This window comes from Danio rerio, chromosome 20 (assembly GCF_049306965.1).
Source record: "Danio rerio strain Tuebingen ecotype United States chromosome 20, GRCz12tu, whole genome shotgun sequence".
NCBI classification, from domain to species: Eukaryota; Metazoa; Chordata; class Actinopteri; order Cypriniformes; family Danionidae; genus Danio; species Danio rerio.
Genome location: NC_133195.1, coordinates 55,212,501 through 55,236,754, shown reverse-complemented (window position 1 = coordinate 55,236,754; position 24,254 = coordinate 55,212,501). Strand labels below are relative to the sequence as shown.

Here is a 24,254-nt window from a genome sequence, read left to right as displayed (position 1 = left end):
GAGACGGTTAACATGATCTGTCAGGGACTGATGTGGCCCATATGTTCTCCAACAGGTGGCCTAATGGTTAACTGAGATGACCCGAGATGGTAACTGATAGGCCGTAGGTTTAATTCCCATGAGTGCTGATATATAAACAGTCAGCAGCACTGACAACACCCAATAATAAATGCAGTTTAGCCGAGAACACCAATGCAGCTATGTTTCTATCTGCTTAGTTTAATGCGCATTTTGGATTATTAAATGTAAACAAAGCTTAATGAAAATGCCATGAAATATGCATCTAAAACAACACATGCAAAACTGAGTACGGTCGACTTTTTATCCGATGAGAAATTAACTACAATGGAAACACACTGACTGCACTGTAAAATCCAGCAGTTCATTTAATTGGGTGAAATGACTTTATCGGACTTACGTTTTTAAACTTAAGTGGATTGAACATAAAACAATTTAGTCCCACAAAAAAACTCAAGAATTGTGTTGATTCAACTCATTTTAAATAAGTAGTTTGAACAAGCAGCAAAAATCTTTTTCTGAGTGCAAAGCAACAATTAGCTGTGTTTCGATCTGCTTATTTTTATGCACATTTTGAAATATTGAATTAAAAATGCTTAATGTAAATGCCAATATGCGCATAAATGATGAGTATATGCATAAAAATGCTTGTGGAAAACTGAGTTTGTTCAACTTTTATCTGTTAAGAAAATTGTGCATCAACTACAATGGAAACACATTTACTGCTCTGTAAAATCAAGTTAAATAAAATGAGTTCACTTGACTCAAATTTTAAACTTAAGTGGATTGAACATAAAACAATTTAATCCCACAAAAAACTGAAGAATTGTGTTGATTCAACTCATTTTAAATAACTAGTTTGAACAAGCAGCAAAAATCTTTTTCTGAGTGCAATGCAACAATTAGCTATGTTTCGATCTGCTTATTTTATGCACATTTTGAAATATTGAATTAAAAATGCTTATGGAAATGCCAATATGCGCTTAAATGTTGAAAACATGCATTAAAAACAGATGCGCAAAACTGTCTCCCTAAATTTTTTACCGGATAAGAAAAATTGTTCATAAACTACAATGGAAATACAATTACTACACTGTAAAATCAAATAATTAGGTAAAATGAGTTCACTTGACTTACAATTTTTAACTTAAGAATTTTTTACTTAAGTAGTCCTTTAAAAAACCTCAGGAATTGTGTTGGAGCTCATTTTAAATAAGTAGTTTGAACAAGCAGAAAAAATATTATTTTTTGAGTGCAATTCTACTTTTCCATCTGCTTATTTTTATTCACATTTTGCAATATCGGATTTTAAAATTCTTAATGTAAAGGCCAATATGCGCATAAATAATAAAAATATGCATTAAGAAAAGCGCATGTGGAAAATGGAGTACTTCACCTTTTTATCCGATAAAAAAACTGTGCATAAACTACAGTAGAAACATTTACTGCACTGTAAAATCAAGTTAATTAAGAAAAATAAATTCACTTCACCTACATTTTTTTATTCAAGTTATTCACCCAAAAATCTCAATAATTGTGTTAGTTCAACTCATTTTAAAAAGTAATTAAAAATTTTTTTTGAGCACAATGCAACATCTAGCTGCATTTCTATGCTTCTTTTTATGCATATTTTGCAAAACTGGACTAAAAATTTCTTAATGTAAATGCCAATATGCGCATAAATAATAAAAAATATTTGCATAAAAACATGTGCAAAACTGAGTATGTTCACCTTTTTATTTACATTTTTTACTTAGGTGGACTGACCATAAAACAGTTAAGTAGTCCCCAAAATACTCAAAATTTGAGCTGGTTTAGCTCATTTTTAAAAAGTAGTTTCAACAAGCAGCAAAAAAAATTAAAAATTTCAGTGCAATGCGACAACTAGCAACGTTTCTATTCACTTATTTTTATATGCATTTTAAAACATTGAATAAAACATGCTTAATAGAAATACCAAGACCAGTGGTGTAAAGTAACTAATTACAAATACTCAAACTACTGTAACCGAGCTGTTTGTTTGTTTTTTTTCTTTCAGGAATTGTAATTTACTTAATAGTTTTAATAAAAATCTTCTTTCCCTGTAGTACATGTTTAGTGCTATATCTGTACTATTATATCACTATTTTTTCTTATGGGGATTAAAAAAAAAAACAGTCCTGTGATTCATGTCCAATCAAATCGCTCATAGAAGGTAAATCACATCATGAACTACCTCAAGACATGGACTATCATAATTTCAGCAAACTGTTTGGAAGCATTATAAGTGTTCAAGAAGATGTCCAAAATCTGTACATGCATTGACCCAGAGACTGTTTAAATGCATGACACTGATGAGAAGTTGACGGATGTTTACTGTATAATGACAGAAATGGCCTTAAACACCCAGCAGGTACAGGACGTCAACATGACGTCAGATTGACGTTGTACCCCAACGTCATGAGGACATTGCATTTTGTCTGGAAATGAAAATCATGTTGACGTCAGAACCCAACGTCAGGCTAATGTCAATATCCAAAGTCCAACCAAATATCAACGTCTAATTTTTTTACAGGTTGACGTTACCACTATGACGTCTATCAGATGTTCAATTTTGGTTGCCATACCATACCTAATGAAATAATGTCAGTATTTGGCATCAATATGATGGTTTAAGATGTTGGCTCGACTTTGGTCACTTTTTCACAAAACTAAAAAAAAAAATAAAAAATCAACCAAAAATCCACATCATTTGATGTCATTATTGGACGTCAAAATAATGTTGTCCTTAGATGCTGGCTAGATATTGAATTTTGGTCACCTGACATCACAATCTATATCTAACCTACAGTATAATTAACGTTTTATGATGTTGTGTGCCTGCTGGGCAATAACTAAATGCACTACAGAATGTTACGTTTACACACATCCAAAAATTGCATGTAAACGCATCAACTTTTTTTACAGCGTATGACTCACTACTCTTGAGTACTTCTGAAAAGTCATACTTAAGTAAAAGTATCATTACTTGCCTAAAAAAAAAGTGCAAGTAGAGTAAAAGTATCTGGTGTAAATATTACTCAGCGTTTATATATAGACTTTGCAAAACTCTTTTCACCACTGGCCAAGATGCACGTAGAAGTTGAAAATTTGCATTAAAAAAATGCATGTGCCAAAATGGAGTATGCTTAACTTAAGAACAATTGGCATGAACTAAAATAGACTCCACTGTAAAATCGAGTAGTGCAATTAATAAAATTAAATGAGTCCATTTGACTTACAGTTGAAGTCAGAATTATTAGCCCTCCTGACTTATTAGCGCCCCTGTTTATTTTTTTCCCTAATTTCTGTTTAATGGAGGGAAGATTGTTTCAGCACGTTTCTAAGCATAATAGTTTTAAAAACTTATTTCTAATAACTAATTTATTTCATCTTTGCCATGATGACAGTGAATAATATTTTACTTGATATTTTTCAAGACACTTCTATACAGCTTAAAGTGACATTTAAAGGCTTAACTAGGTTAATTAGGTTAAATAGGCAAGTTAGGGTAATTAGGCAAGTTATTGTATAACGATGGTTTGTTCTTTACGCTTTCGAAAAAAAAATTAACTTAAAAGGGCTGATAATTTTGTCCCAAAAATGGCTTTAAATAAATTTTAAACTGCTTTTTTTCTTGCCGAAATAAAACAAATAAGACTTTCTCCAGAAGAAAAAATATTATCAGACATACTGTGAAAATTTCCTTGCTCTGTTAAACATCATTTGTGAAATATTTACAAAAGAAGAAAAAAAAATCAAAAGGGGGCTAATAATACTGACTTCAACTGTACATTATTAAAAGTAAGATTTAAAAATGCTTGAATTCCAATATGCGCTTAAGTTTTGTGCATGTACAAAACTGATTATGTTCAACTAATAGAAACACATTTACTGCACTGTAAAATCATTTCTTTCCAGTACATTATATTGTCCAATTTAATCGCATTTTTTTTTTTTTTTGGGAACAAAAAAGTGAATATCATGATTTTTACAACACTAAATGTCAGAATATAATTTGTGGGGTTTACATGTCAATATAGTGTCTGAGAAATATAGAACAAGAGTAGTGAGGTTACATACATTAAAGAGTCTAAAGATCACACGCAGCCCCAAAAAACTAATCATTATTTTAATTTAAAATTATTTTACATTGTATCATTTTATTCTAAATTATTATCAATTAAACGTTTTTATGATTTAACTACATTTTAATAGTCAACGTGACTCTACAATTTTGTACTGAAGTCTTCTCCTAAGGTATAAAATAACATTTCAATAATTTAGCAATTAAGCTGACTCTTTGAGGGTTAATGATTAAATGACATTTTATTGTTATTGTTTTTATGGTTATAATGAAATTACAGCTTTCAACAACAGCAAAAAAGCCGCACAATTTGGAAACGTAAAAAAATCAATAAAAAGGAAAGATCCCTCTTTTAATAAACAATATTCTGTCATGACACAAGATGGCGGTACAGTTTCACAATCACGAGGCCTCCATTCACAATCTGAAGCTTCACTTTCTGTGTATAGTTTCCATTTTTCTCCTTTTTTATTAACATTTCACATTTTATACAGCATTATCCCTGAATTTCACATGCTCCTCCACATTGTCATTCATAAAGGATCAAATCTCATAAAGGATCAAATCTTAGACTGGAAACGCGATCAAACTGCAGTAATGATGAGATTTCATCACATCTGCGGCTTTATTTTTAACAACACAAATGGCAAAACTCATTTTTCCACATATCTATATATATATACACATGTATATTCCACAATTCCAGCGTTATGGATGTGACATTTGTAAAAACTTAGAACATAAATTCCCATAGAAAGTATACATCAACAATATATTGAAACTTCTGTTTATATTTTTCAGAACAACTGACCACACAGTAAAGGGACCAGAAAATATGAAGCTGTGAACATTTTTTTGTACTTTAAATGAGGAAAATAAACATGCGTTATGGATGCAACCAAACCTACTTTGTAAAAATTCTGTGAATTAAACCCCAAAAGTTTGTACCCCCTGTACAAACCCCAAAAGTAATGCTAATCATAAGAAGAAGAGTTGCTCGCTATAGAACAAACACGATTGATTTTATTTTATTTCATACTTTGCATTTATAAAGGAAAAGCTTCGTTATGAATGCGACACTTCTCCATTATGGAAGTAACCGATGTGAAACTCATACGTGATATATATATATATATACACACACACACACACACACACACACACACACACAGTTGAAGTCAGAATTATTAGCTCTCCTGACTTATTAGCGCCCCTGTTTATTTTTTCCCTAATTTCTGTTTAATGGAGGGAAGATTGTTTCCACACATTTCTAAACATAATAGTTTTAGAAACTTATTTCTAATAACTGATTTATTTCATCTTTGTCATGATGACAGTAAATAATATTTTACTTGATATTTTTCAAGACACTTCTATACAGCTTAAAGTGACATTTAAAGGCTTAACTAGGTTAATAAGGTGAACTAGGTAGGTTAGGGTAATTAGGCAAGTTATTCTATACTGATGGTTTGTTCTTAAAAAAATAACTTAAAGGGGCTAATAATTTTGTCCCAAAATGTTTTATTTTTTTTTATTAAAAACTGCTTTTATTCTAGCCGAAATAAAACAAATAAATAAAAATATTAGCAGACATAATGTGAAAATTTCCTTGCTCTGTTAAACATAATTTGGGGGGGGGGGGGGGGAATCAAAAGGGGGCTAATAATTCTGACTTAAACTGTATATATATATATATATATATATATATATATATATATATATATATATATATATATATATATATATATATATATATATATATATATATATATTAATTCATTTTTTTAGCTTAGTCCCTTTATTAATCAGAGGTCACCACAGCACAATGAACTGCCAACTATCCAGCATATGTTTTACACAGCGGATACCATTCCAGCCGCAACCTATCAACACCCATACACTCTCGTTAGACTGACCCAGCCAAGGCTCGAACCAGCATTTATTTATAATATATACATATAATTAATCAATTTCAGTGTTGGGAAAAAAAAGTTATATATTACAATTTTACGTCTACCTTATCTCTTTAAAAAAGCTAATTACAATAAAATAACATAGCACATTTATATTCACATTGCATCCTTAAAAAGTAACTAACACAATTAGTTAAGTTTTATTTATTTTTTAGGTGACTACAGATTGTATGTTACTTTTTTGCCAAAGTTTAACTGTATATATATATATATATGTGCAGTTAAAGTCAGAATTATTAGTCCCTGTTTATTTTTCCCCCAATTTCTGTTTAACAGAGAGCAGATGTTTTCAAAACATTTCTAATCATAATAGTTAATAACTCATCTCTAATAACTGATTTATTTTTTATTCGCCATGATGACATTAAATTGTTTTTAAAAAATTAAAAACTGCTTTTATTCTAGCCAAAATAAAACAAATAAGACTTTATCCAGAAGAAAAAAATATAATCATACATACTGTAAACATTTCCCTGCTCCGTTAAACAGCATTTAGGAAATACTTAAAAAAATTCAGACTTCAACTGTGTGCGTGTATATATATATATATATATACATATAGTATATATATATACATATATATATATATATATATATATGTATAGTTTTAGTAACCATTTTTTTCCTTATTCACACTTGTGTCCTGTCATTCTAACGTTTTTTTGTTTTGTTTTGTAATTTTGTAATTGTTACTTTTTTATTTTGTTGAACTAGTATTAATTGTTTTTATGTTTATTATTTTTTATAAATATTTTAGCTATTACTTTTATACACTTTTTATTTCATTTTTATATCATTTTCAGCGCGTTCACATTCGTCCCCGTCTCTTTAATCCGGTTTCAGCGAACTGTCCTCTGATTGGCTCTCAATGACATCACCCTGCACTTCCTGCTCTCCGCCCATCTTGGCTCCGCCGCTGCTCTCCAGTGCGGTGCTCCATTGGCTCAAACTCCCGTCAGTCTGAAGTGATACTAGTGCAGACCCGCTACAAACTCCAAATACAGCCCAGAACACACAGCAAAGCAGGACGGGAGGAAAATGTTGCGGTTCTCCAGCGCCGGGACCGGCTGAACGGCTCAGACTGATCAATAACTGAAACTGCGGAGGAAAACACGGCTGAAACACACACATTTAACGTGAGTGTAACCCTCATATTAAACTATCCGGAGTTGTTAAAATCGCCAAGCAGATGACAGTGGTACAGTCCCACCCAAAACAGACCTATAGGTTGTGTTATAGATGCTGCTTTGACCTGATGTGAAACTTAATTAGCATGCATTACTGTTATCAGCCTGAAGTTGAGTGATGATATTCCTCCTGTGCTGTTCAGTGAAGAGGATCTCTGTATTGCATGCATTGTCACTGCATGAAATAATGATGATGTCTAGCCTTAGATGCAGAATTCTTCCATATTTTATTCCCAGCACGTCCACATGCTGTGTTCGGGATTATAGGCTGTGTGCTCTTTTGAATGTGATGGGGTCGTGGAAGTGTCTCGTGCAATCAGATGCATGCTTCAGAGAATGGATCATGTAGATGTGGAAATGAGATTTGTGTGCAAGCCGGATATCTCAAAGTTCTGCACATCTCCTGTCACTTATGCACTGGCTTGCTGATGGAGTGCGTTGAGTAATGTGAGTGACAGTGTGGTTAACAGACATCCTGCATTTACATCCAAAATCATGCACAAAAATAAATATATATACAAGCAAAACTAGCCAACAAAAAGCTCTGTAGGTTCAGTCCTGGCCTGTGCATGGAGAGTACAGACTGTTCATATGCATGCAGAACATTTGGATGTTAAAAAAAAAAAAAGAGCCCTGAAAGTTCTGCATGTCCTTCATCAGTTATACATATGTCAGATAGGTTATTTTAACACTATTCTTCAAGTTTACACCAAAGTCCGTGCATAAAAAGCTCTGAATGTTATTGCCGAACCTTTGCATTAAGAGTACAGAGTGTCTGTTGGCATTCAGAATGTATAGATGCAATCTATACAGCTGTTGTTCTCAAAGTTTGAAGCATATCCTGGCACTTGCATGCTTGCTGATTGAATATTTAGTGTTGTTTAAGCTAAAAAATATATATATAAAAATAAAAAACACTATACAGTGTCAGTGCAGATACACACACAGTTTTAGTTCAGGCTGTTCCTATTTGGGACATGTACAACTACCTGACAAAAGTCTGGTCGCCTATCCAAGTTTTGGGAACAGCAAATAATAACCTGACGTCTAGTTGATCATTTGGTGTCAGAAGTGTCTTATATGAAAAGCAAAGTCCTCTAGATGACGCTTACTTGAGCACAATAAAATATGATCATGTCTTGATTATTAATGATTTCATTAGGAGAGTAAGGTCTGACTTTACTTAGATTAAAGTCTCATCACTGAACAGAAAAAATGTCCAGTATAGAATATAAAGTCCTGCTGCAGTGGAGACAGAATGAATATTGTGTCTGACTCCATCATGAGCTTGGAGGACTGCATCCATACATCTCTGACATGACTCAAATCACTGATTAATAAAGTCATCTGGAATGAAGAAGAAAGCGTTCCTGCAGGACTCCCAGAGTTCATCAAGAGTCTTTGTGTTCATCTTCAACTCCTCCTCCTTCATCATGCTCAATAATGTTCATTTCTGGTGACTGGGCTGGCCAATCCTGGAGCAGCTTGACCTTCTCTGCTTTCAGGATCTTTGATGTGGAGGCTGAAGTATGAGCATGAGCGCTATCCTGCTGGAGAATTGTCCCTCTCCTGTGGTTTGTAATGTAATGGGCAGCACAAATGTCTTGATATCTCAGGCTGTTGATGTTGATCATCCACTCTGCAGATCTCTCGCACGCCCCCACACTGAATGTAACCCCAAACCATGATGTCTCCTTCACCAAACTTGACTGATGTCTGAGAGAATCTTGGGTCCATGCTGGTTCCAGTAGGTCTTCTGCAGTATTGGTGATGATTGGGATGCAGATCAACAGATGATTCATCAGAAAAATAAACCTTCTGACACTTTTCCAAATGATCAACTAGAAGTCAAGTTATAACTTGTAGCTCTTACAACTGGGATACAAGACAAGACTTTTGCCAGGTAGTGTAGATGCAGTCTTTAATGGATAGTTTTCTCAAAATCTATAACGTACAGTTAGGCCATATCAACACTAATACGTTTTTGCAAGAAGATCACTGGTTTAAGTCCTGGCTTCCCACTAGGGTTGTAACGGTATGAATTTTTTACGGTATGATAATCGTCTAAAACAATACCACGGTTTGACGGTTTCGCGGTATACGGTATGTTACAAATGTTACAAAATAATAGAACAGTGAAGCAAATTTGACTTTTTCCAAATAATATATTTTTAGTTACTATAAACAACACCACTTACAATGAACAAATAAAAAAAATAAGAAAATAATAAATAATGTGTCAAAGTCCAAATAAACATGGTGCAAATCCTCAGTAAAAAATAGATATAAATATTTACTATACTATAAATAGTTACATAACGAAACTAGATTCAATATGGAACATCCTTAGGTTTTATGTGCCAGCATGGATATGGTTGTCTGTGGATATGGATTTGGATATGGTTGTCTGCAATGCAGACAAACAGCTGCACCTTCATTTGCGTCTTTTGAAAACAGCAAGAGCAGCAGTTCGTCTTTGCTGTGTCACTGTTTTGTCATGTTTCTGTGCTGCTGTGCATGCAAAAGTACTTAGTATGAGAATTATTTCATGCAAAACTTTTTTTTTTGCGTTTTATTTAGCCACGCATAAATGTATGCCTATCTCTCATTCCGTGTTGTTCAAAAAGCTCATTGTTTGTCCACAAACAAAAGCGAAACCTATGCTTATTGGTTGTGATATAGCGAGTTTGAACCAATCTGGGCATGGAGGAGGGACAATGCATCAATGTATCATGTCTGATTTGTCCGGAGACACAGTGACGAGCGTTTCTTTGTCAAATCAGTGTTGTCAAATTTTGATGACGTAACCGCACTGATTCCGGAGCCTCTGAAAGTCCGAATGTTATGTGATACAGCACTGAGATTCTCTTCTTTATGCCAATCTTTGAATTGTATGAATCGGATCAGCGGATCAAAAGTGATTAAACATTTAAGAGCAATACTTATTTTTAGCCGCGGGCGGCTGTCTCGGTCTTTAAAGGTTAAAACCGTTGATATGCAATTGTTCATGGTATGATAATCGTGCACGTTCAAATCGTGGTAGACCGTCATACCGGTATATTGTTACAATCCTACTTCCCACACGTAACCCCTTTTGTGCTGTTGGGGATGTTTTGATCCACTCAGCAGGATAAGGTGATTTTGAGCTGGCTAAAAAATCTGATGCATTGCCCATTAGGTCACCCTATCGGTCCGGTTCCCATAATCATCGATTGTCGGCCACTTTTGGAGTCTAATAAGAGCCACATTATGAGTGTGATGCATATTAACCGTTGACAAGATCAGCCGCCGAAACCCCTAGCAGGGTAAAATCTGAGGGCTTTTGAGTCTTGGGCACCTTTTACATGTATAAATAAAGATTTAAAACGCTTACGTTTTGCTACGGTTACCCCTTCCATCCACAATACCCTGGAGTTTTCGAGCGCCCTGAAAATGAAGTGTTTTGGTAACGCTGAAAAGGCCGTTTGGTTTTAAAACACTGTTGCTCCGTGTTAGTGTGGATGTGGGGGGGGGGGGGGGGGGGGGGGGGCATTCACCTCTGTGATTGAGGCTTTTTCCTCAATATTAAGTGCGCACAGTTCAGTCTTACATCCTCTCCTTAAGTTCATACATCAGAAGTTTGATACAGTAAACAAACTCCCCAAGGATACGTCGGGTAATTCTTCAAAGGGAACAGTTTAGGCTACTGTATAACGTCATTTACATCAACTGGCTACGTTGTTTCACTTTCTTAATAAAATGAAAACATGAGGAACAGCCCTTTTTCATTTAGATATTAAGAGCTTAACAGACACAAAATATTGAGGCATCTTGTATCTACATATTTATATGATCGTCATCTTTACTGTATGAATATTTATAACAAAACAGAGCCATAACATCACTGCCTCCTTTCACTTTTATAGAAAAATATGAAACATTCCCTCTCCTTTGCTGAATATCAGGTTTAATAATCAATAATGGCCATTATAGAAGTAAAACGTACAATAAGTTGGTCACACAATACAATAAGGTTTATTAGTTAATGTTAATTAATGCATTTACTAACATGAACAAACAATGAATAATACATTTACTACAGTATTTATTAATGTTAATAAACGTTAGTTAATGAAAATACAGTAGTTCATTGTTAGTTCATGTTAACTCACGGTGCATTAACTAATGTTAACAAGCATGGATGTTAATAATGCATTAGTAAATGTTCAATTATGATTAATAAATGCTGTATATGTGTTGTTCATGATTAGTTCATGTTAGTAAACGCATTAACTTATGAACCTTATTGTAAAGTGTTCCCAATAAGTTTATACATTATAGGAAATAAAGGCAAGCATTTAGTCATGTGTGCAGAATAGGGATGCTCATTTCGGTTAATTTTGCTAACCGACAACCGCCGCTCATTAATCGGTTATTAACGGTTAACTGGTCAGATTACTATTAATTTTATATTAAACAAATTGACGTGTCTATTTTGTGTCTGACACATTAAATATTGCATAAAATACTGATTTATTTTTATTTGCTAGCATATTAATAATAGAACAATACAACAGAGCATTTTCACCCACCTGCAGTGTTTAGCACAGAAAAGCAGAATAAACTAAATAAAATAAATAGAACTGCCCTAAATTATTTTCCACTTAAATAATTAATTTATATTACAAATCGAAAATATTGACTGATTATTTTTAATAACCGGCATAGGCTGTTTTTTTTCCAGTCATATTTTTGTCTTTCGTCAAAAATAAAATAGCAGACTTCTTCAAATCGCTCGCTCCACGGAAAATATGCATATATTTAATGCCCCGCTGTTATTATTATAATCACAAAACCTTTTTACATTTTTAATAGAAATCATTATTTTAAAGATTATGTCTTGATGTGGTTTCCTTTCTCTCCATCGCGCCTCAAGTGCGCGCGCTAAGTGATGAGAAGACAACAACACGCGCATATGTTGACTTTTTGTAAACAGTTTTGTTGTTTAAATATGATATTGCATTAATGTGCATACATGCTTTATAAGCTCTAAAATAAAAGGTAAAGCCTATTTGTTGCGTTTATGGATCCAGGTCAACATCAGCGCTTTTTTGGCATCAACACGTCTGTTAAACAGCATATTCTTCTTTCATTTTGCTTCTTTGGCAAATGTGTCTGTAGGCACGGGTTATACGTTATCGTCCCGCAGGTCAAATATGTCTTGCAGTTGAACAAGGGGCCGAAAATAATCTCACTGCCTTTATGTTGACAAAGAAAACAGAGAAGAAGCGCGGTCCTCTTATGAAACGACTGAATCAGCTGGGTATCGATTGTGCAAAAGTGTTGCTGTCTGTTACAATTGTAATATTTAATACGATTGTGATATTTAAAAATTTTACATTCATACAGCTCTGGATAACTTAAAACAGCGATTAGACCTTCAGAGCAGTGTTAATGCGTCCTGAAATAAAGCGAAACGGCTATAAACTCCAGCATGATAGAGTGATTATATGCAGAGTCATACTTTATCTATAAATAAAGTATAACTATAGAAACGGTGTTCATCTTAACTGAAAGCTTCTGAGAAGGCTGTCAAACTGACACCATCCAGTGGACACAATCAGAACAGCAGTTTCTTTTATTAAAAAAATTGCAGCTCATTTTTGTACTTTACAGAATTATCCCGCGGGCCGCATTAAACCCGTTTGCTGGCCTGATCAAGCCCGCAGGCTGTACATTTGACACCCCTGATCTAAATTGATCGATGATTGGCTACTCGACTAGTAAGCGGTAGGGCTGGGCCATTTGGCAAAAAAAAAAAAATCTAGGTTTTTTTATAAAGTTTGACAGATTCAGGATTTCGATTTTTTTTTTTTTTTTTTATTGTGTTACTAGTCTTCTCAAAACATTACAACAACATGACTGAAGTAACATTCTCTTTAAAAGTAACTTGAAAAAACATCTGTTAAGGAACATTGTATTTTTAATGGCCATGTCATACAAAAATCAGTCAAGGTGTAAATAAATGTAAAATATTCATGAGTTAAATAGCGTTGCTGAAGATTTGAGTAAGAAATAGTTGTGTAAATATTGCACTTGCAGGAATACAGAGGTATTTTAGAGGTAAGTTTTGCTGAGCCTAGGAAAGATTGGCTGTCAGCTCGGCTTTCGCTTTGTCTTCTGATTGAATGACAGGTTGTAAAGCTGCTGCCTTTTTCTTCAAAAGATACAGTGGAAGAAAAGGACTGAACATGGAAACTGTAAAGCCTAATTTAACCCAATGTGTGAAGTTATGGACGTATAGCAGGAGCAAATACAAGCACCAGATGTGTGTCTAATATAAATTAATATATTTAATCTATTTTTCCTTTTTCCCCTTTTAAATACCGATCATTTGATGCGCTTTGATCCACTCTCTGTATCATGCTGCCTGATCTGTCTGGTTTTCAACTAGGTCCGCTAAATGACGTCATGGGGGGCGGGTACTTTCATTTTCGCTGCTACTGGCCCTCACCTCTACTCGTGTTCGAACCAAAAGATCGGCGCGGTTTTTCACATGGCAGGGTTTTACGTCCTTCATACATGTTGAGATCGAGTTTATCGACTTGATGAGGGAATGTCTTGACAATCCACACAGACGTGACTCAGACTAATGCAACAAGTAAAATCCTACATGACTTTACGCTTTAACAGGCAGTCAAGCAGGTCGTACACCAGAAGCGCCACGACACGGCGCGCACATGACAGTTTAAACTATCACACACCAGACGCGCACATTTGCATGATATTTAACATGAAACCAATCAGATGGCGCTCTGTGGCGTGGCTGAAATATGAACTGCCTCCTGAATCGTGGCTGGACCGCGCCGGTGTGTGTATAGAAACCTGTTTAGCCGAGAGGTTCTGGTGTGCTTCCTGCTTCATAGAGTGAACCAAAGCGCATTGGTGCCATTATAATGTATTAAATATATTTTTTTTTAAAAATCGCGATTTCTCGATTTGAAACGTAAAGCCTGATTTATACTTCTGTGTCAGGTGACCGGCGTAACTCACGGCGCATGCAACGCGCGTGGCTGTGCATTTATACTTCTGCGTGCCGTCTCTGTCGGTCTGCATTAACACTTCTGAAACGCTAGTTGGCAGTGAGGTGTAACTGTTCCTCTGTGTCGAGTTTCTTCGCTGCTTTCTTGGAACTGGTGGGACGTGCAACAACTTTAACTATGAGGTAAACACAAAACAAAACTTTTCACCCGGAGCTCCTTCACGGGACTCCACACTTGTAAACAATTGCTTGCGCCATTCGCGCGGCTCTCGGTCCCGCCCAGACTCGTCAGCTCTACCAAGCCGACCAATCACAGAGCTTACGCTACGCGTCGTTGCGACATGTAGTTACATTTTTTGAGAGGTGCACGTCAGTGATGGCGACGGCCACGACGAAGGGCTATGCGTCAGCGCCGTAGCATACGCCGGTGTTTGACGCAGAAGTATAAATCAGCCTTAAACCTAAAACGTAAATTTGAATTAGTCGAAAAAAATAAAAATAAAAATCGCCTAGTAAGCGGGGCTTTATTCGCAATATTGCCTTTTACACTTTTCCCCATTTAAAACTATGCGAGTGACATGTCTTGTGTATTCTTTAGTAGGGATGTAACGGTATTGTAAATACCGTCATACCGCAATATTAATTTTTTTCGATATTACCGAAGTCGCATGACTCGGTAAAACTATAGGTCTTCTGAGAAAATTTGCTTAGGCGAATGAAGCGAACGGGAGGTAGCGAAAACTACAATACCCATCAGCCCCTGCTTGACCATCATCCCTTGCGGTCTGTTGTCGCTACAGATCCAGTAATGCGGAAATGGAGTGTGCTGCTAGAAGCGGGGATGAAAAGAGCTCTCGAGCGCCGAAAACGGAGCGTTTCGAAATGTGTGGATAATGTCTCAGTGTGGATAATGGAAAACGGAGACATCTGAAAACTGAGTCGGGGCTGCAGACATTCGCCTCTCTGATTGGTGCTTTTCCTGAATATTAAGTAGCCTAACACGCACAGTTCAGTCCTGCATCATCTCCTTGTAAGTTCAGACTTCGCAAGTTTGATCAAGGCTGCAGTCTCTTCTTCTCAGTTTGATATGGAAAAGCAGATTATACCGAGGACACGGGTAAATCTTCAAAGGGAACAGTGTACTTTATAACTTCATTCACATCACCCTGGCTTCGTTGTTTCACTTTATTAACAATAAAATGTAAACATGATTTAAGGAACTGCCTATTTTCATTTTAATATTAGCAACTTAGACAGCAGACATGTTGAGGCGTCGTGCTGCATATATGAGAGTCATCTTCACTGTGAGGATATTTATAACAAAACGGAGCCGATAACAACTGCCTCCTTTCAATTTCAGTGAAAATACGAAACACAGCCTCTCTTTTGCTGAGTATCTGTTTTAATAATCGATAATGGCCATTTTAAAAGTATAACATACAATAAGTTTATACATTATAGGAAATAAAGGCAAGCGATCAGTCAATATACAGAATGTACGTGGTTACATTAATCATTAACTTATCTTTGCGCTCAGCCAAAACACGTTACCTGAGAACAAGTAATAGATTCCAATGACCAAAGTCAGGGAATATGTCGTTAGATAAAGACAACAAGATGAATGAAATATCCCGTTTAATAATTAAATATAGTGAGATTAGATCCAGCGGGAGATGCTTGATGAGAAGTCCGACTAGCAGAGCTCTCATCTGTGTAGATGGGCGAGTGTGATTAAATGTTGAATGTGATGAGTTTTCAACAATACTAAATTGAAACTTTATTATTTTTACATGGTTTAATAATTTTTTGTTATTAAAATTGAAGTTCCTGTTTCAAAGCTTACAGATAGATGGCTAATTTGTATGTCATTGACACTTTTGGCACTTTTTTGGAGTATTTTCATAAGTTTTGTTTTTTCCTGTAAATGATTCAATAAATACCGTACCGTGACATTCATACCGAGGTATTACCGTACCGTGAAATTCTGATACCGTTACATCCCTATTCTTTAGTCTTTGGTGTAGCGTACTCACTGTTCGATGACTCTGTTGTGTTTTCCAGTGCTCGTCAGGACGTCTGAGTTCTCCGTGCTGTGCCAGCCCTCTGTGGTCTCTCCATGCCTCCGTCTCCTCTAGACGACAGAATTGTGGTGGCGCTGCCAAGGCCTATCCGACCTCAGGAACTCCGACTTCGCCTGGACACCAGCTACCTGGAAACCACCGTCGGCAAGACCACGGTAATCAGCAGCACCACCGTGGTGAAAATCCAGGCCGCCACGCTTTCGTATATGCCCTCGTCCAGCGGCTCCACACGCTCGCTGACGTGTGGATGCAGCAGTGCCAGCTGTTGCACCGTGACCACCTATGAAAAAGACGGCCAGGTCAGCGCCAGCAGCCCCAATTTACACTCTGGATCGGGATATGGCGTCCAGCAGGGGAGTGTGCACGGCAGTGCACCCAGCCTCACCTCCAGCCTGACCCGGGGCGGCATGCGGGTCATCCACCCTAATGAGCTGGCTAAAAAGCTGACGCATTGTCCATTAGGTCACCCGATCGGTCCGGTTCCCGTTATTATCGATTGTCGGCCGTTTTTGGAGTTCAATAAGAGCCACATTAGGGGTGCGATGCATATTAACTGCTCTGACAAGATCAGCCGCCGGCGCCTCCAGCAGGGTAAAATCACCGTCCTGGACCTGATCTCCTGCCGGCAGAGCAAGGACTCGTTTAAAGGGATTTTTTCTAAAGAGCTGGTGGTGTATGATGAGAGCACAGTGGACCCGGGACGGTTGACACCGTCTCAGCCGCTGCATGTGGTTTTGGAGTCACTACGTAGGGAAGGAAAAGACCCCATCGTTCTGAAAGGTAGGCAGATGTTTCTCTTAAATCATTATTAAAGCACTTAGCCCTTGCGCTCACCTCTACCTCTTGGAGACTGAGGTCTAACACTAACACGTTTTAGTTTTAATATGGCATTTTAGTATGAAAATGATTCACGTCCACACTGGAGTTTCACCTACTGTTTCTGAAAAAATCTCCATCCACACTATATACATGGTCGTGCCGAACTGAGTCTGGTTCTCTCAAGGTTTTTTGTCTTCATTCTCCTATCAGGTGAAGTTTTTTTTCCCTCTCCGCTGTCGCCACTGGCTCGCATGGTTCAGGATTGGTAGAGCTACGCATCGATGAATTTGCTCTTCAGTGTTTGAACTCTCAGTAATGATTTTAAATCACACTGAACTGAGCTAAACTGAACTGAACTGAACTTAAACACTGACAACTGAACTACACTGTTCCAGTTACTATGAGCATTTATGTGAAGCTGCTTTGACACAATCTACATTGTAAAAGCGCTATACAAATAAAGCTGAATTGAATTGAAACTATACCTCTGAAAACACACATCACGTGACCACACACACACTCTGTCATGCGCTGCAGCGGGTCTGAGTCCACTACATCCTTTTAGAGGTGCATCCAGCTCTGTGAGCTCAAACTCCTCCAGAAACTTAACCTAGATGACGGAGGCTTTCAGTGGTGCTTCTGACTGAGCCCAGCCCAGTTTGATGAACTGTTGTCGGTGAAGGCTGGAGGATTTCCCTCGAAACACCGACAACAGGTTCTACGTCACAATCACACCCCCACAAGAGCAAGCTTCTGATTGGTTAACGCGGCGCGAATGTACGCTGAAGTTCAGATTTTCGAAATCGAAAGATTCAGGCGAAACGCTCGTTAAGCGCGTCAAACGCGCAAAACGCTCAATTCGCCCCCGCCATTCGCGCAATTTGTGTCATTCGCGCCGCAGGATGTCCATTCGCGCGTTTGCATTGACTTAACATGTAAATCACTCCCGCTTGACGCGTCTGGTGTGAAAGCAGCATTACACAAAACTAGTTTTCAGATTCAGTTTGATTTATTTCTGTATAGTTTTTTTTTATTACTAAAATCTGCTTCAATTCCATGTCAACAGCTCCTTTAAAAATATTATTCCCAGGAAACGACATGACAATTTGTTCAATACTTATTTCCCCCACTGTGTGATAGGAGATGTAGTGGTGCAGTAGTAGAGAGCACTGGAGTGTGTTGCTCGTGTGTGTCCTGCAGGCCTGTCCAGCTGGCAGCTCAGAGTTGCTCTGTTCAGCCGAGCACTCGCTGTGACGGCCATGTGCTCTGATGAACAACCCAGCTAAAGGCCTGTCACAAAATAAAGAATTTTTGATGTGCAATATATTGTCACAGGAATGATTGCGCCTAGTGATATTATTGTCATTTTAAAGGGGACCTATTATCTCTCTGTTTACAAGATGTAAAATAAGTATCTGATGGCCCTAGAGTGTGTGTGTGTTTGTGTGAAGTTTCAGCTTAAAATACCACATAATTAGTCGCTTTGGACCTGACCCTGTACCATTTTGGTCGCTTTAAATTCAAATGAGATTGTGCTCTTTTTTAAAGAGGGCGGAGCTATGCAGCAGACTTAAAATTCTAATGGCGGATGACTGCTTCTCACTCAGGGCTGTTTATGCTCATAGATATATACATTAGATGCCGCCTACCCTGTTGTTGTCTATTGGAAGGAATGCATCAAAACAGCTGCCATTTTGGAACAGGGTAGCGCTCCTTTGAAATAAATGCAGGACCAAGGTACAGTGGAGGACTGTGGTCATCCAAACCAGAGATATACACATGTCTATGATCGGGAGTTTTCCTGGATGTTAGTATGCAATTTTTTTTTTTAATTACGAAAATTATAATTTTACATCACTTTTCTACATTGATGGATCAGTGACCGCACGGGCATTCCTGACAAAAAGCTTGTGTTTGTGTGTACAGAAATGTACTATTCACCCTCCCTGTTAAACTTGATCTAATCATGTCCTGAAACACACCTCCTCTCCTGCTTTCACTTCTCATACTGACGGAGGGAGCGATTCGTTTGTGAATGAATCCACCGAACGACTCTTTCACTAACGTTAGCTGACAATAATACAAGTTTCTGGCAGCGCAGCATCTCGTTGTCATATTTCTTTTGCATTGTTTGCTCAGGTTATTCAACAAAACTAGCATAAGCCGAGTGTTTAGTGCGAGTTGGAGCAGCTTTGCCTTATGGTGAATGCAGTAAGTGACTGTATTATCATCAATAATGTTACCTGATTAGCACAAAAGTTCAGAACATACAAAAACGTAAAACTTAATATTACCTATGAAATGTTCTGCCTTTGTGCTTTGTTTTCTTTGTTTGCTCGTTACTACACCCGTAGACAGCGATAAAGTCCCGCATCTTCACGTAATAACACTGTCTTGACTAGTGCGGTTGAATGATATTTGTCCTGGGAGCACTGTACCAATGTGGCGGCGCTATTGACGCATGCTCAGGGTCCCTATGCGATATCTAGTGTATATATCTATGGTTTATGCTGATGAGGGAGAGTCTGCAGAAACACTATGATTGACATTTTCCCTTTGTACGTGTCATCAAAGGGGGAAACCCCGCCCACTAGTGACCATCTCTCCCTCATTATCATAAACAGCCCTGAGTAAGAAGCAGCCATCCGCCATTAGAGTTCTTAAGCGTACTTGCGTCCGTTCAGCGGTTTTATAGTATATATTGTGAAAAGGGGAAAAACGATAAATCATTGCATGAATGCTGTAATTTTTAAATAATTTCTATTAAAATGAGCGAAGGTCATGTGACCATCAGGAAAAATGCAGCATCTAATTTCTCAGAGGATGCATTCTGTTTTCTCGCGGTCTCTCGAGTTAACCGAGGTAACCTGGCAAGAATGGTCTCCACAAGAATGCAAGTCCGTTCTCAGCGTTCTTGCAATTGAGAACTTGAATTTAAAGGGATAGTCACCAAAACGCCACCATTTGGATGAAAGCCTCAAAGGGCCAAATTGAAAGAGTTCAGCAGGGTTCAGATGCTGAAGTTGTACACGAGGTCTTGATCTTTCAGTAGGGTTCAGAAATGATGAAAAGATCTAGTTTTGCTGCCAATTGACTGTTTGTAATTCAGAATGGCAGACCTTCATCTGATACACCACATGCTGTTTGTTCTGAATCCATGTGGACGTTTGGCAGAGCTAAAACATCTATAACGAAGCGTTTTAAACTGCTTGAACAAAACCATATCAGTAAAATGGTCAGATTTGCAAGTCTCCTGTGCTGAAGTTTTGGACTTGTTTTTGAAATGCTTTTGTGATTACTGCCTTTCAGATAGACTTGGTAGTTGAAGGCAAAATCTTTAGACCTGAAATTTTTCTTCATTCATTCATTTTGTTTTCGGCTTAGTCCCTTTATTAATCTGGGGTCGCCACAGCGGAATGAACCGCCAACTTATCCAGTATATGTTTTACACAGCGGATGCCCTTCCAGCCGTAACAATCATACAGTACACTCTTGCATTTATACTTACACTACGGACAATTTAGTTTATTCAATTCACCTATATCGCATGTCCTTGGACTGTGATGGAAACCGCTCCAGAGGAAACCCATGCCAACATGGGGATAACATGCAAACTCCACACAGAAATGCCAACTGACCCAGCCGGGGCTTAAACGAGATCTGGAAAATAAAATAAACCGTCTGAAACTGAACTCTAGAACTGAGACTCATATCCGTGATCCAGCATCTACATTTAATCATGTTAAAGAGCTTTAATATGTGATCATTAGATTATAAACCTTACCATATGGCTGGAGTGCAGTGAGTGCACTATTCTGTGCTTCTGATTGGCTGTATTTACATTTCTGTCGTGTTTCGTCTGGGGCAAACAGCCCAATTACTCATCACTGCAAATCTCGTCATGTAGCGTGTTGTTAGGACTCGGGGTTACAATGTAACCTGCTCAACTAATGTTTACATTTCTAATATTTATATAATTAGCTAATTAATAACCACCTCATGTGGAACTCTGAATCTGAATCTCACTTCAGAGTCTGCTACTGTCCACCAGAGGTCGCATTTTGGTAGCGAGCGCATGCTTTAAGAGCTTTTCTGAATGAATGAAATATGCTGTTTTCCACTATCTGGCAACCCGGGTTGCTGAAATATAACTGGCTAAACTGGCAGTGGGCGGGTTAAATGACCAAAACAAAGACCACTGTTCCGGCACGTAATTCACATTTACACACACAAGCAGTATATCAGACTTAAGCATTGTTTTTCAGATAATGAATGTTCACTGAGCATGTTTCTGAAATATCTGCAAAAATATGATGGTATTTTAAGCTTTAGAAGAGTCAAAAACGTACAAACAGCATCTTCAATTTCTAAGTAATTATTGATATTATATGTGTGCATGTGTATATAGTGTATAACTGAACATAGAGCAGTCTGGGGCTTCTTTTGGGGCTTCTCCACGCTGTAACTCTCCTGGATGGTGGACTCATAAAAGTTTTATGTAGTTATATAAGAGTTTTATATCAGAGATGCATGTTTCACATTGTCCACAGCCCAAGATTTTCACTTTTGGTAACATTGAAACTGGTGTTTGGCATTGGTACAAGTGACCAAAGGTTTGGCTATAGCAGCTGGCCATGTATAATGATCCTGTAGAGCTCCAGACGAACAGTTTTGGTGGAAACAAGAGAGCTGAGCTGCACATTTAATTCTGCAGCTGAGTTGGACATCTGTGGTTTTAACTGTTTTTGTGGAATTACTGAAGATTGGCCACCGGGGTGCTCAAATTTAGCCTCCAGCACTGAATGTCATTATTTGCTTTCGAGTTGATTGAGTTGTGTTGGAGTTTGTGTTTTACTGTGAGCGGTACACGTGTTTTTTTTTTTTTTTGTTTTTTTTTTTAAAGAGTGAGAGTTGAAGGTGTTTTCCTGTAGAGATCTGCATGGGACTAAATTTTGAATCCCGCTCCCGCCCGCACCCGCCAGGTTTTAGCCCGAACCCAACCGCTCCCGCTTACATTCAGCATTTGTTGTCCTGCTGCCGACCCGCCCCGTTTTCTACCCGCTGCGCCCAATCCCGCTAAAGAGCGGGGGAGAACGAAACCGAAAACCACCCAGCTATACAGAGTCCAGACAGCCTATAACAAGCTGTCTGTATAAACACACACACACATAAGCACCAAGCGCACACACACACAGACAAAGCTCTCTCTCTCTCTCTCACATTCGCGCGCGCACTAACACACACACACAAACACACACACACACACACACACACACACACACACACACACACACACACACACACACACACACAAGCACCAAGCACACACACGCAAAGCTCTCTCTCTCATTCGCGCGTGCGCACACACACACATACATACACACACAGCAACAAATGGCTAAACACAGCATCGCGCTATTTCATTTACACACATACATACGCGTTCTCGCTCGGGAGTCGGGAACGATATTGCGCTTCCGCGCTTTAAACGGAAATTTATTGCAGATTAAGCAATTTAATGCAGACCTCTATTTTCCTGTGTTAATGTAATGAATGATGGAGGAGTCAGCACCGTCAACTACAGTGTGTGTGCACATGTGTCTGGGTACATGTGAATGTTTGTGTATTTATTAGTGATGGGCTGTTATCGGCGTTAACGTGCTGCGTTAACGCAAGACTCCTATCAGGTGATAAAGAAAATATCGCCGTTAATCTATTCTAAAAATTGGGTTGGAAGCTGGGACTATTCTACGCAAGTTATGATGACTTTCATCTTAATATTTTAGCGCGGATGTTTACCTGACCGGTGAGTCGTCTGACAAAAAAGTGCCCTTCTGAATCAAATCAGCAGGATGCCCTTCTGGATCTTTCACTTCGAAGACACTACTGACTACGCTTACGTGGACATCTGTAGTTTAGTTATTTGCCTTAATAGACAATAATATAATGAAGGTGTTTACCTGAAGTGCTTTATGTAAGAGTTGTATGTAATTTTCGGTGACTTTATCTACAGTTCGGCAGTTTCACATTCACTTATGAACATTTCATTCATGCCCCCGTGACAAACTGGAGTGTAAAGCCTGATTTATACTTCTGCGTCAGGTGACCGGCGTAACCCACGGCGCATGCAACGCGCGCAGCTGTGCATTTATACTTCTGCTGCTGTCTCTGTTGGTCTGCATTAACACTTCCGAAACGCTAGTTGGCAGTGAGGTGTATATGTTCCTCTGTGTCGAGTTTCTTCGCTGCTTTTTTGCTTTTCCTGAACACTTCCGGGATGTACAAGTGGCTCAAACTCGCTCATTTTGAGGCAGGAACCGGCGGACGTGCAACAACTTTAACTATGAGGTAAACACAAAACAAAACTTTACATCCGGAGCTCCTTCACGGGACTCCACACTTGTAAACAATCGCTCGCGCCAGTGGCATGGCTCTCGGTCCCGCCCAGACTCTTCAGCGCTACCAAGCCGACCAATCACAGAGCTTGCGCTACGCGTTGTTGCGACATGTAGTTACATTTTTTGAGAGGTGCACGTCAGCGACGCCGACGGCCACGGCGATGGGCTATGCGTCAGCGCTGTAGCATACACCAGCGTTTGACGCAGAAGTATAAATCAGCCTTTAGACGCAAATAAGGAGTAAGGACTGGTGAGAGTGTAATGGAATTTAATAACGCATAGAAAATGAAAAGAAAAAACGTACACATTTCGCATCGTGTGTGTGTGTGTGTGTGTGTGTGTGTGTGTGTGTGTGCGGTTCTTTACTGACAGCCGTGTGTATTGATCTTGTGGGAAAATATGGTGAAAAGTCCTACATGACGGTAATAGTTTGATTGCGGTGTTCAATAATGCCACTAATATCTGCATACTCCACATGTCTTAATTCCATTTCTGTTTAGTTCAGTTCTGACTTTAGTCGGATTAAGGTGATCAAAAATGGCTGTTTTGAGCTGATGTAGGCCCACAGTTCAGCATTCATGTTTAACTGAATAAACAGTGAGTAAACACAAGCACATCTTATTGAACATTGTTTATTTTCATCGCCAATGAT

At 38.1% G+C, this 24,254-nt stretch overlaps 1 protein-coding gene and 1 long non-coding RNA gene across 10 annotated transcripts in view; one reads left to right on the top strand and one right to left on the bottom strand.

Moving 5' to 3' along the window:
* LOC141379469 (uncharacterized) overlaps positions 1-24,254 on the bottom strand; it is a 126,003-nt gene that overhangs the window by 63,190 nt on the left and 38,559 nt on the right. For 3 of the 5 annotated variants that reach the window (XR_012396216.1, XR_012396212.1, XR_012396214.1), the window contains exon 2: positions 16,338-16,665. The exons of the other annotated variants lie outside the window; for them this stretch is intronic. This is a non-coding gene — a long non-coding RNA (uncharacterized lncRNA). The remainder of the gene's footprint in view (positions 1-16,337; positions 16,666-24,254) is intronic. 5 annotated transcript variants of the gene reach the window in all.
* dusp10 (dual specificity phosphatase 10) overlaps positions 7,104-24,254 on the top strand; it is a 30,677-nt gene continuing 13,526 nt past the window's right edge. Inside the window, exons 1-3 of one of the 5 annotated variants that reach the window (XR_012396163.1) lie at positions 7,104-7,232; positions 16,366-17,708; positions 22,520-23,884. Coding sequence is in view for 3 of the 5 variants with exons in the window: in XM_003200774.7 (XP_003200822.1) it covers positions 16,421-17,165 (745 nt within the window). In the remaining 2 variants the exon portion in view is untranslated. Of the gene's footprint in view, positions 7,233-15,111; positions 15,422-16,365; positions 17,709-22,519; positions 23,885-24,254 lie in introns of those variants that run through there. The other 4 variants (XR_012396164.1, XM_003200774.7, XM_068215712.2 and 1 more) reach the window with 4 other exon arrangements.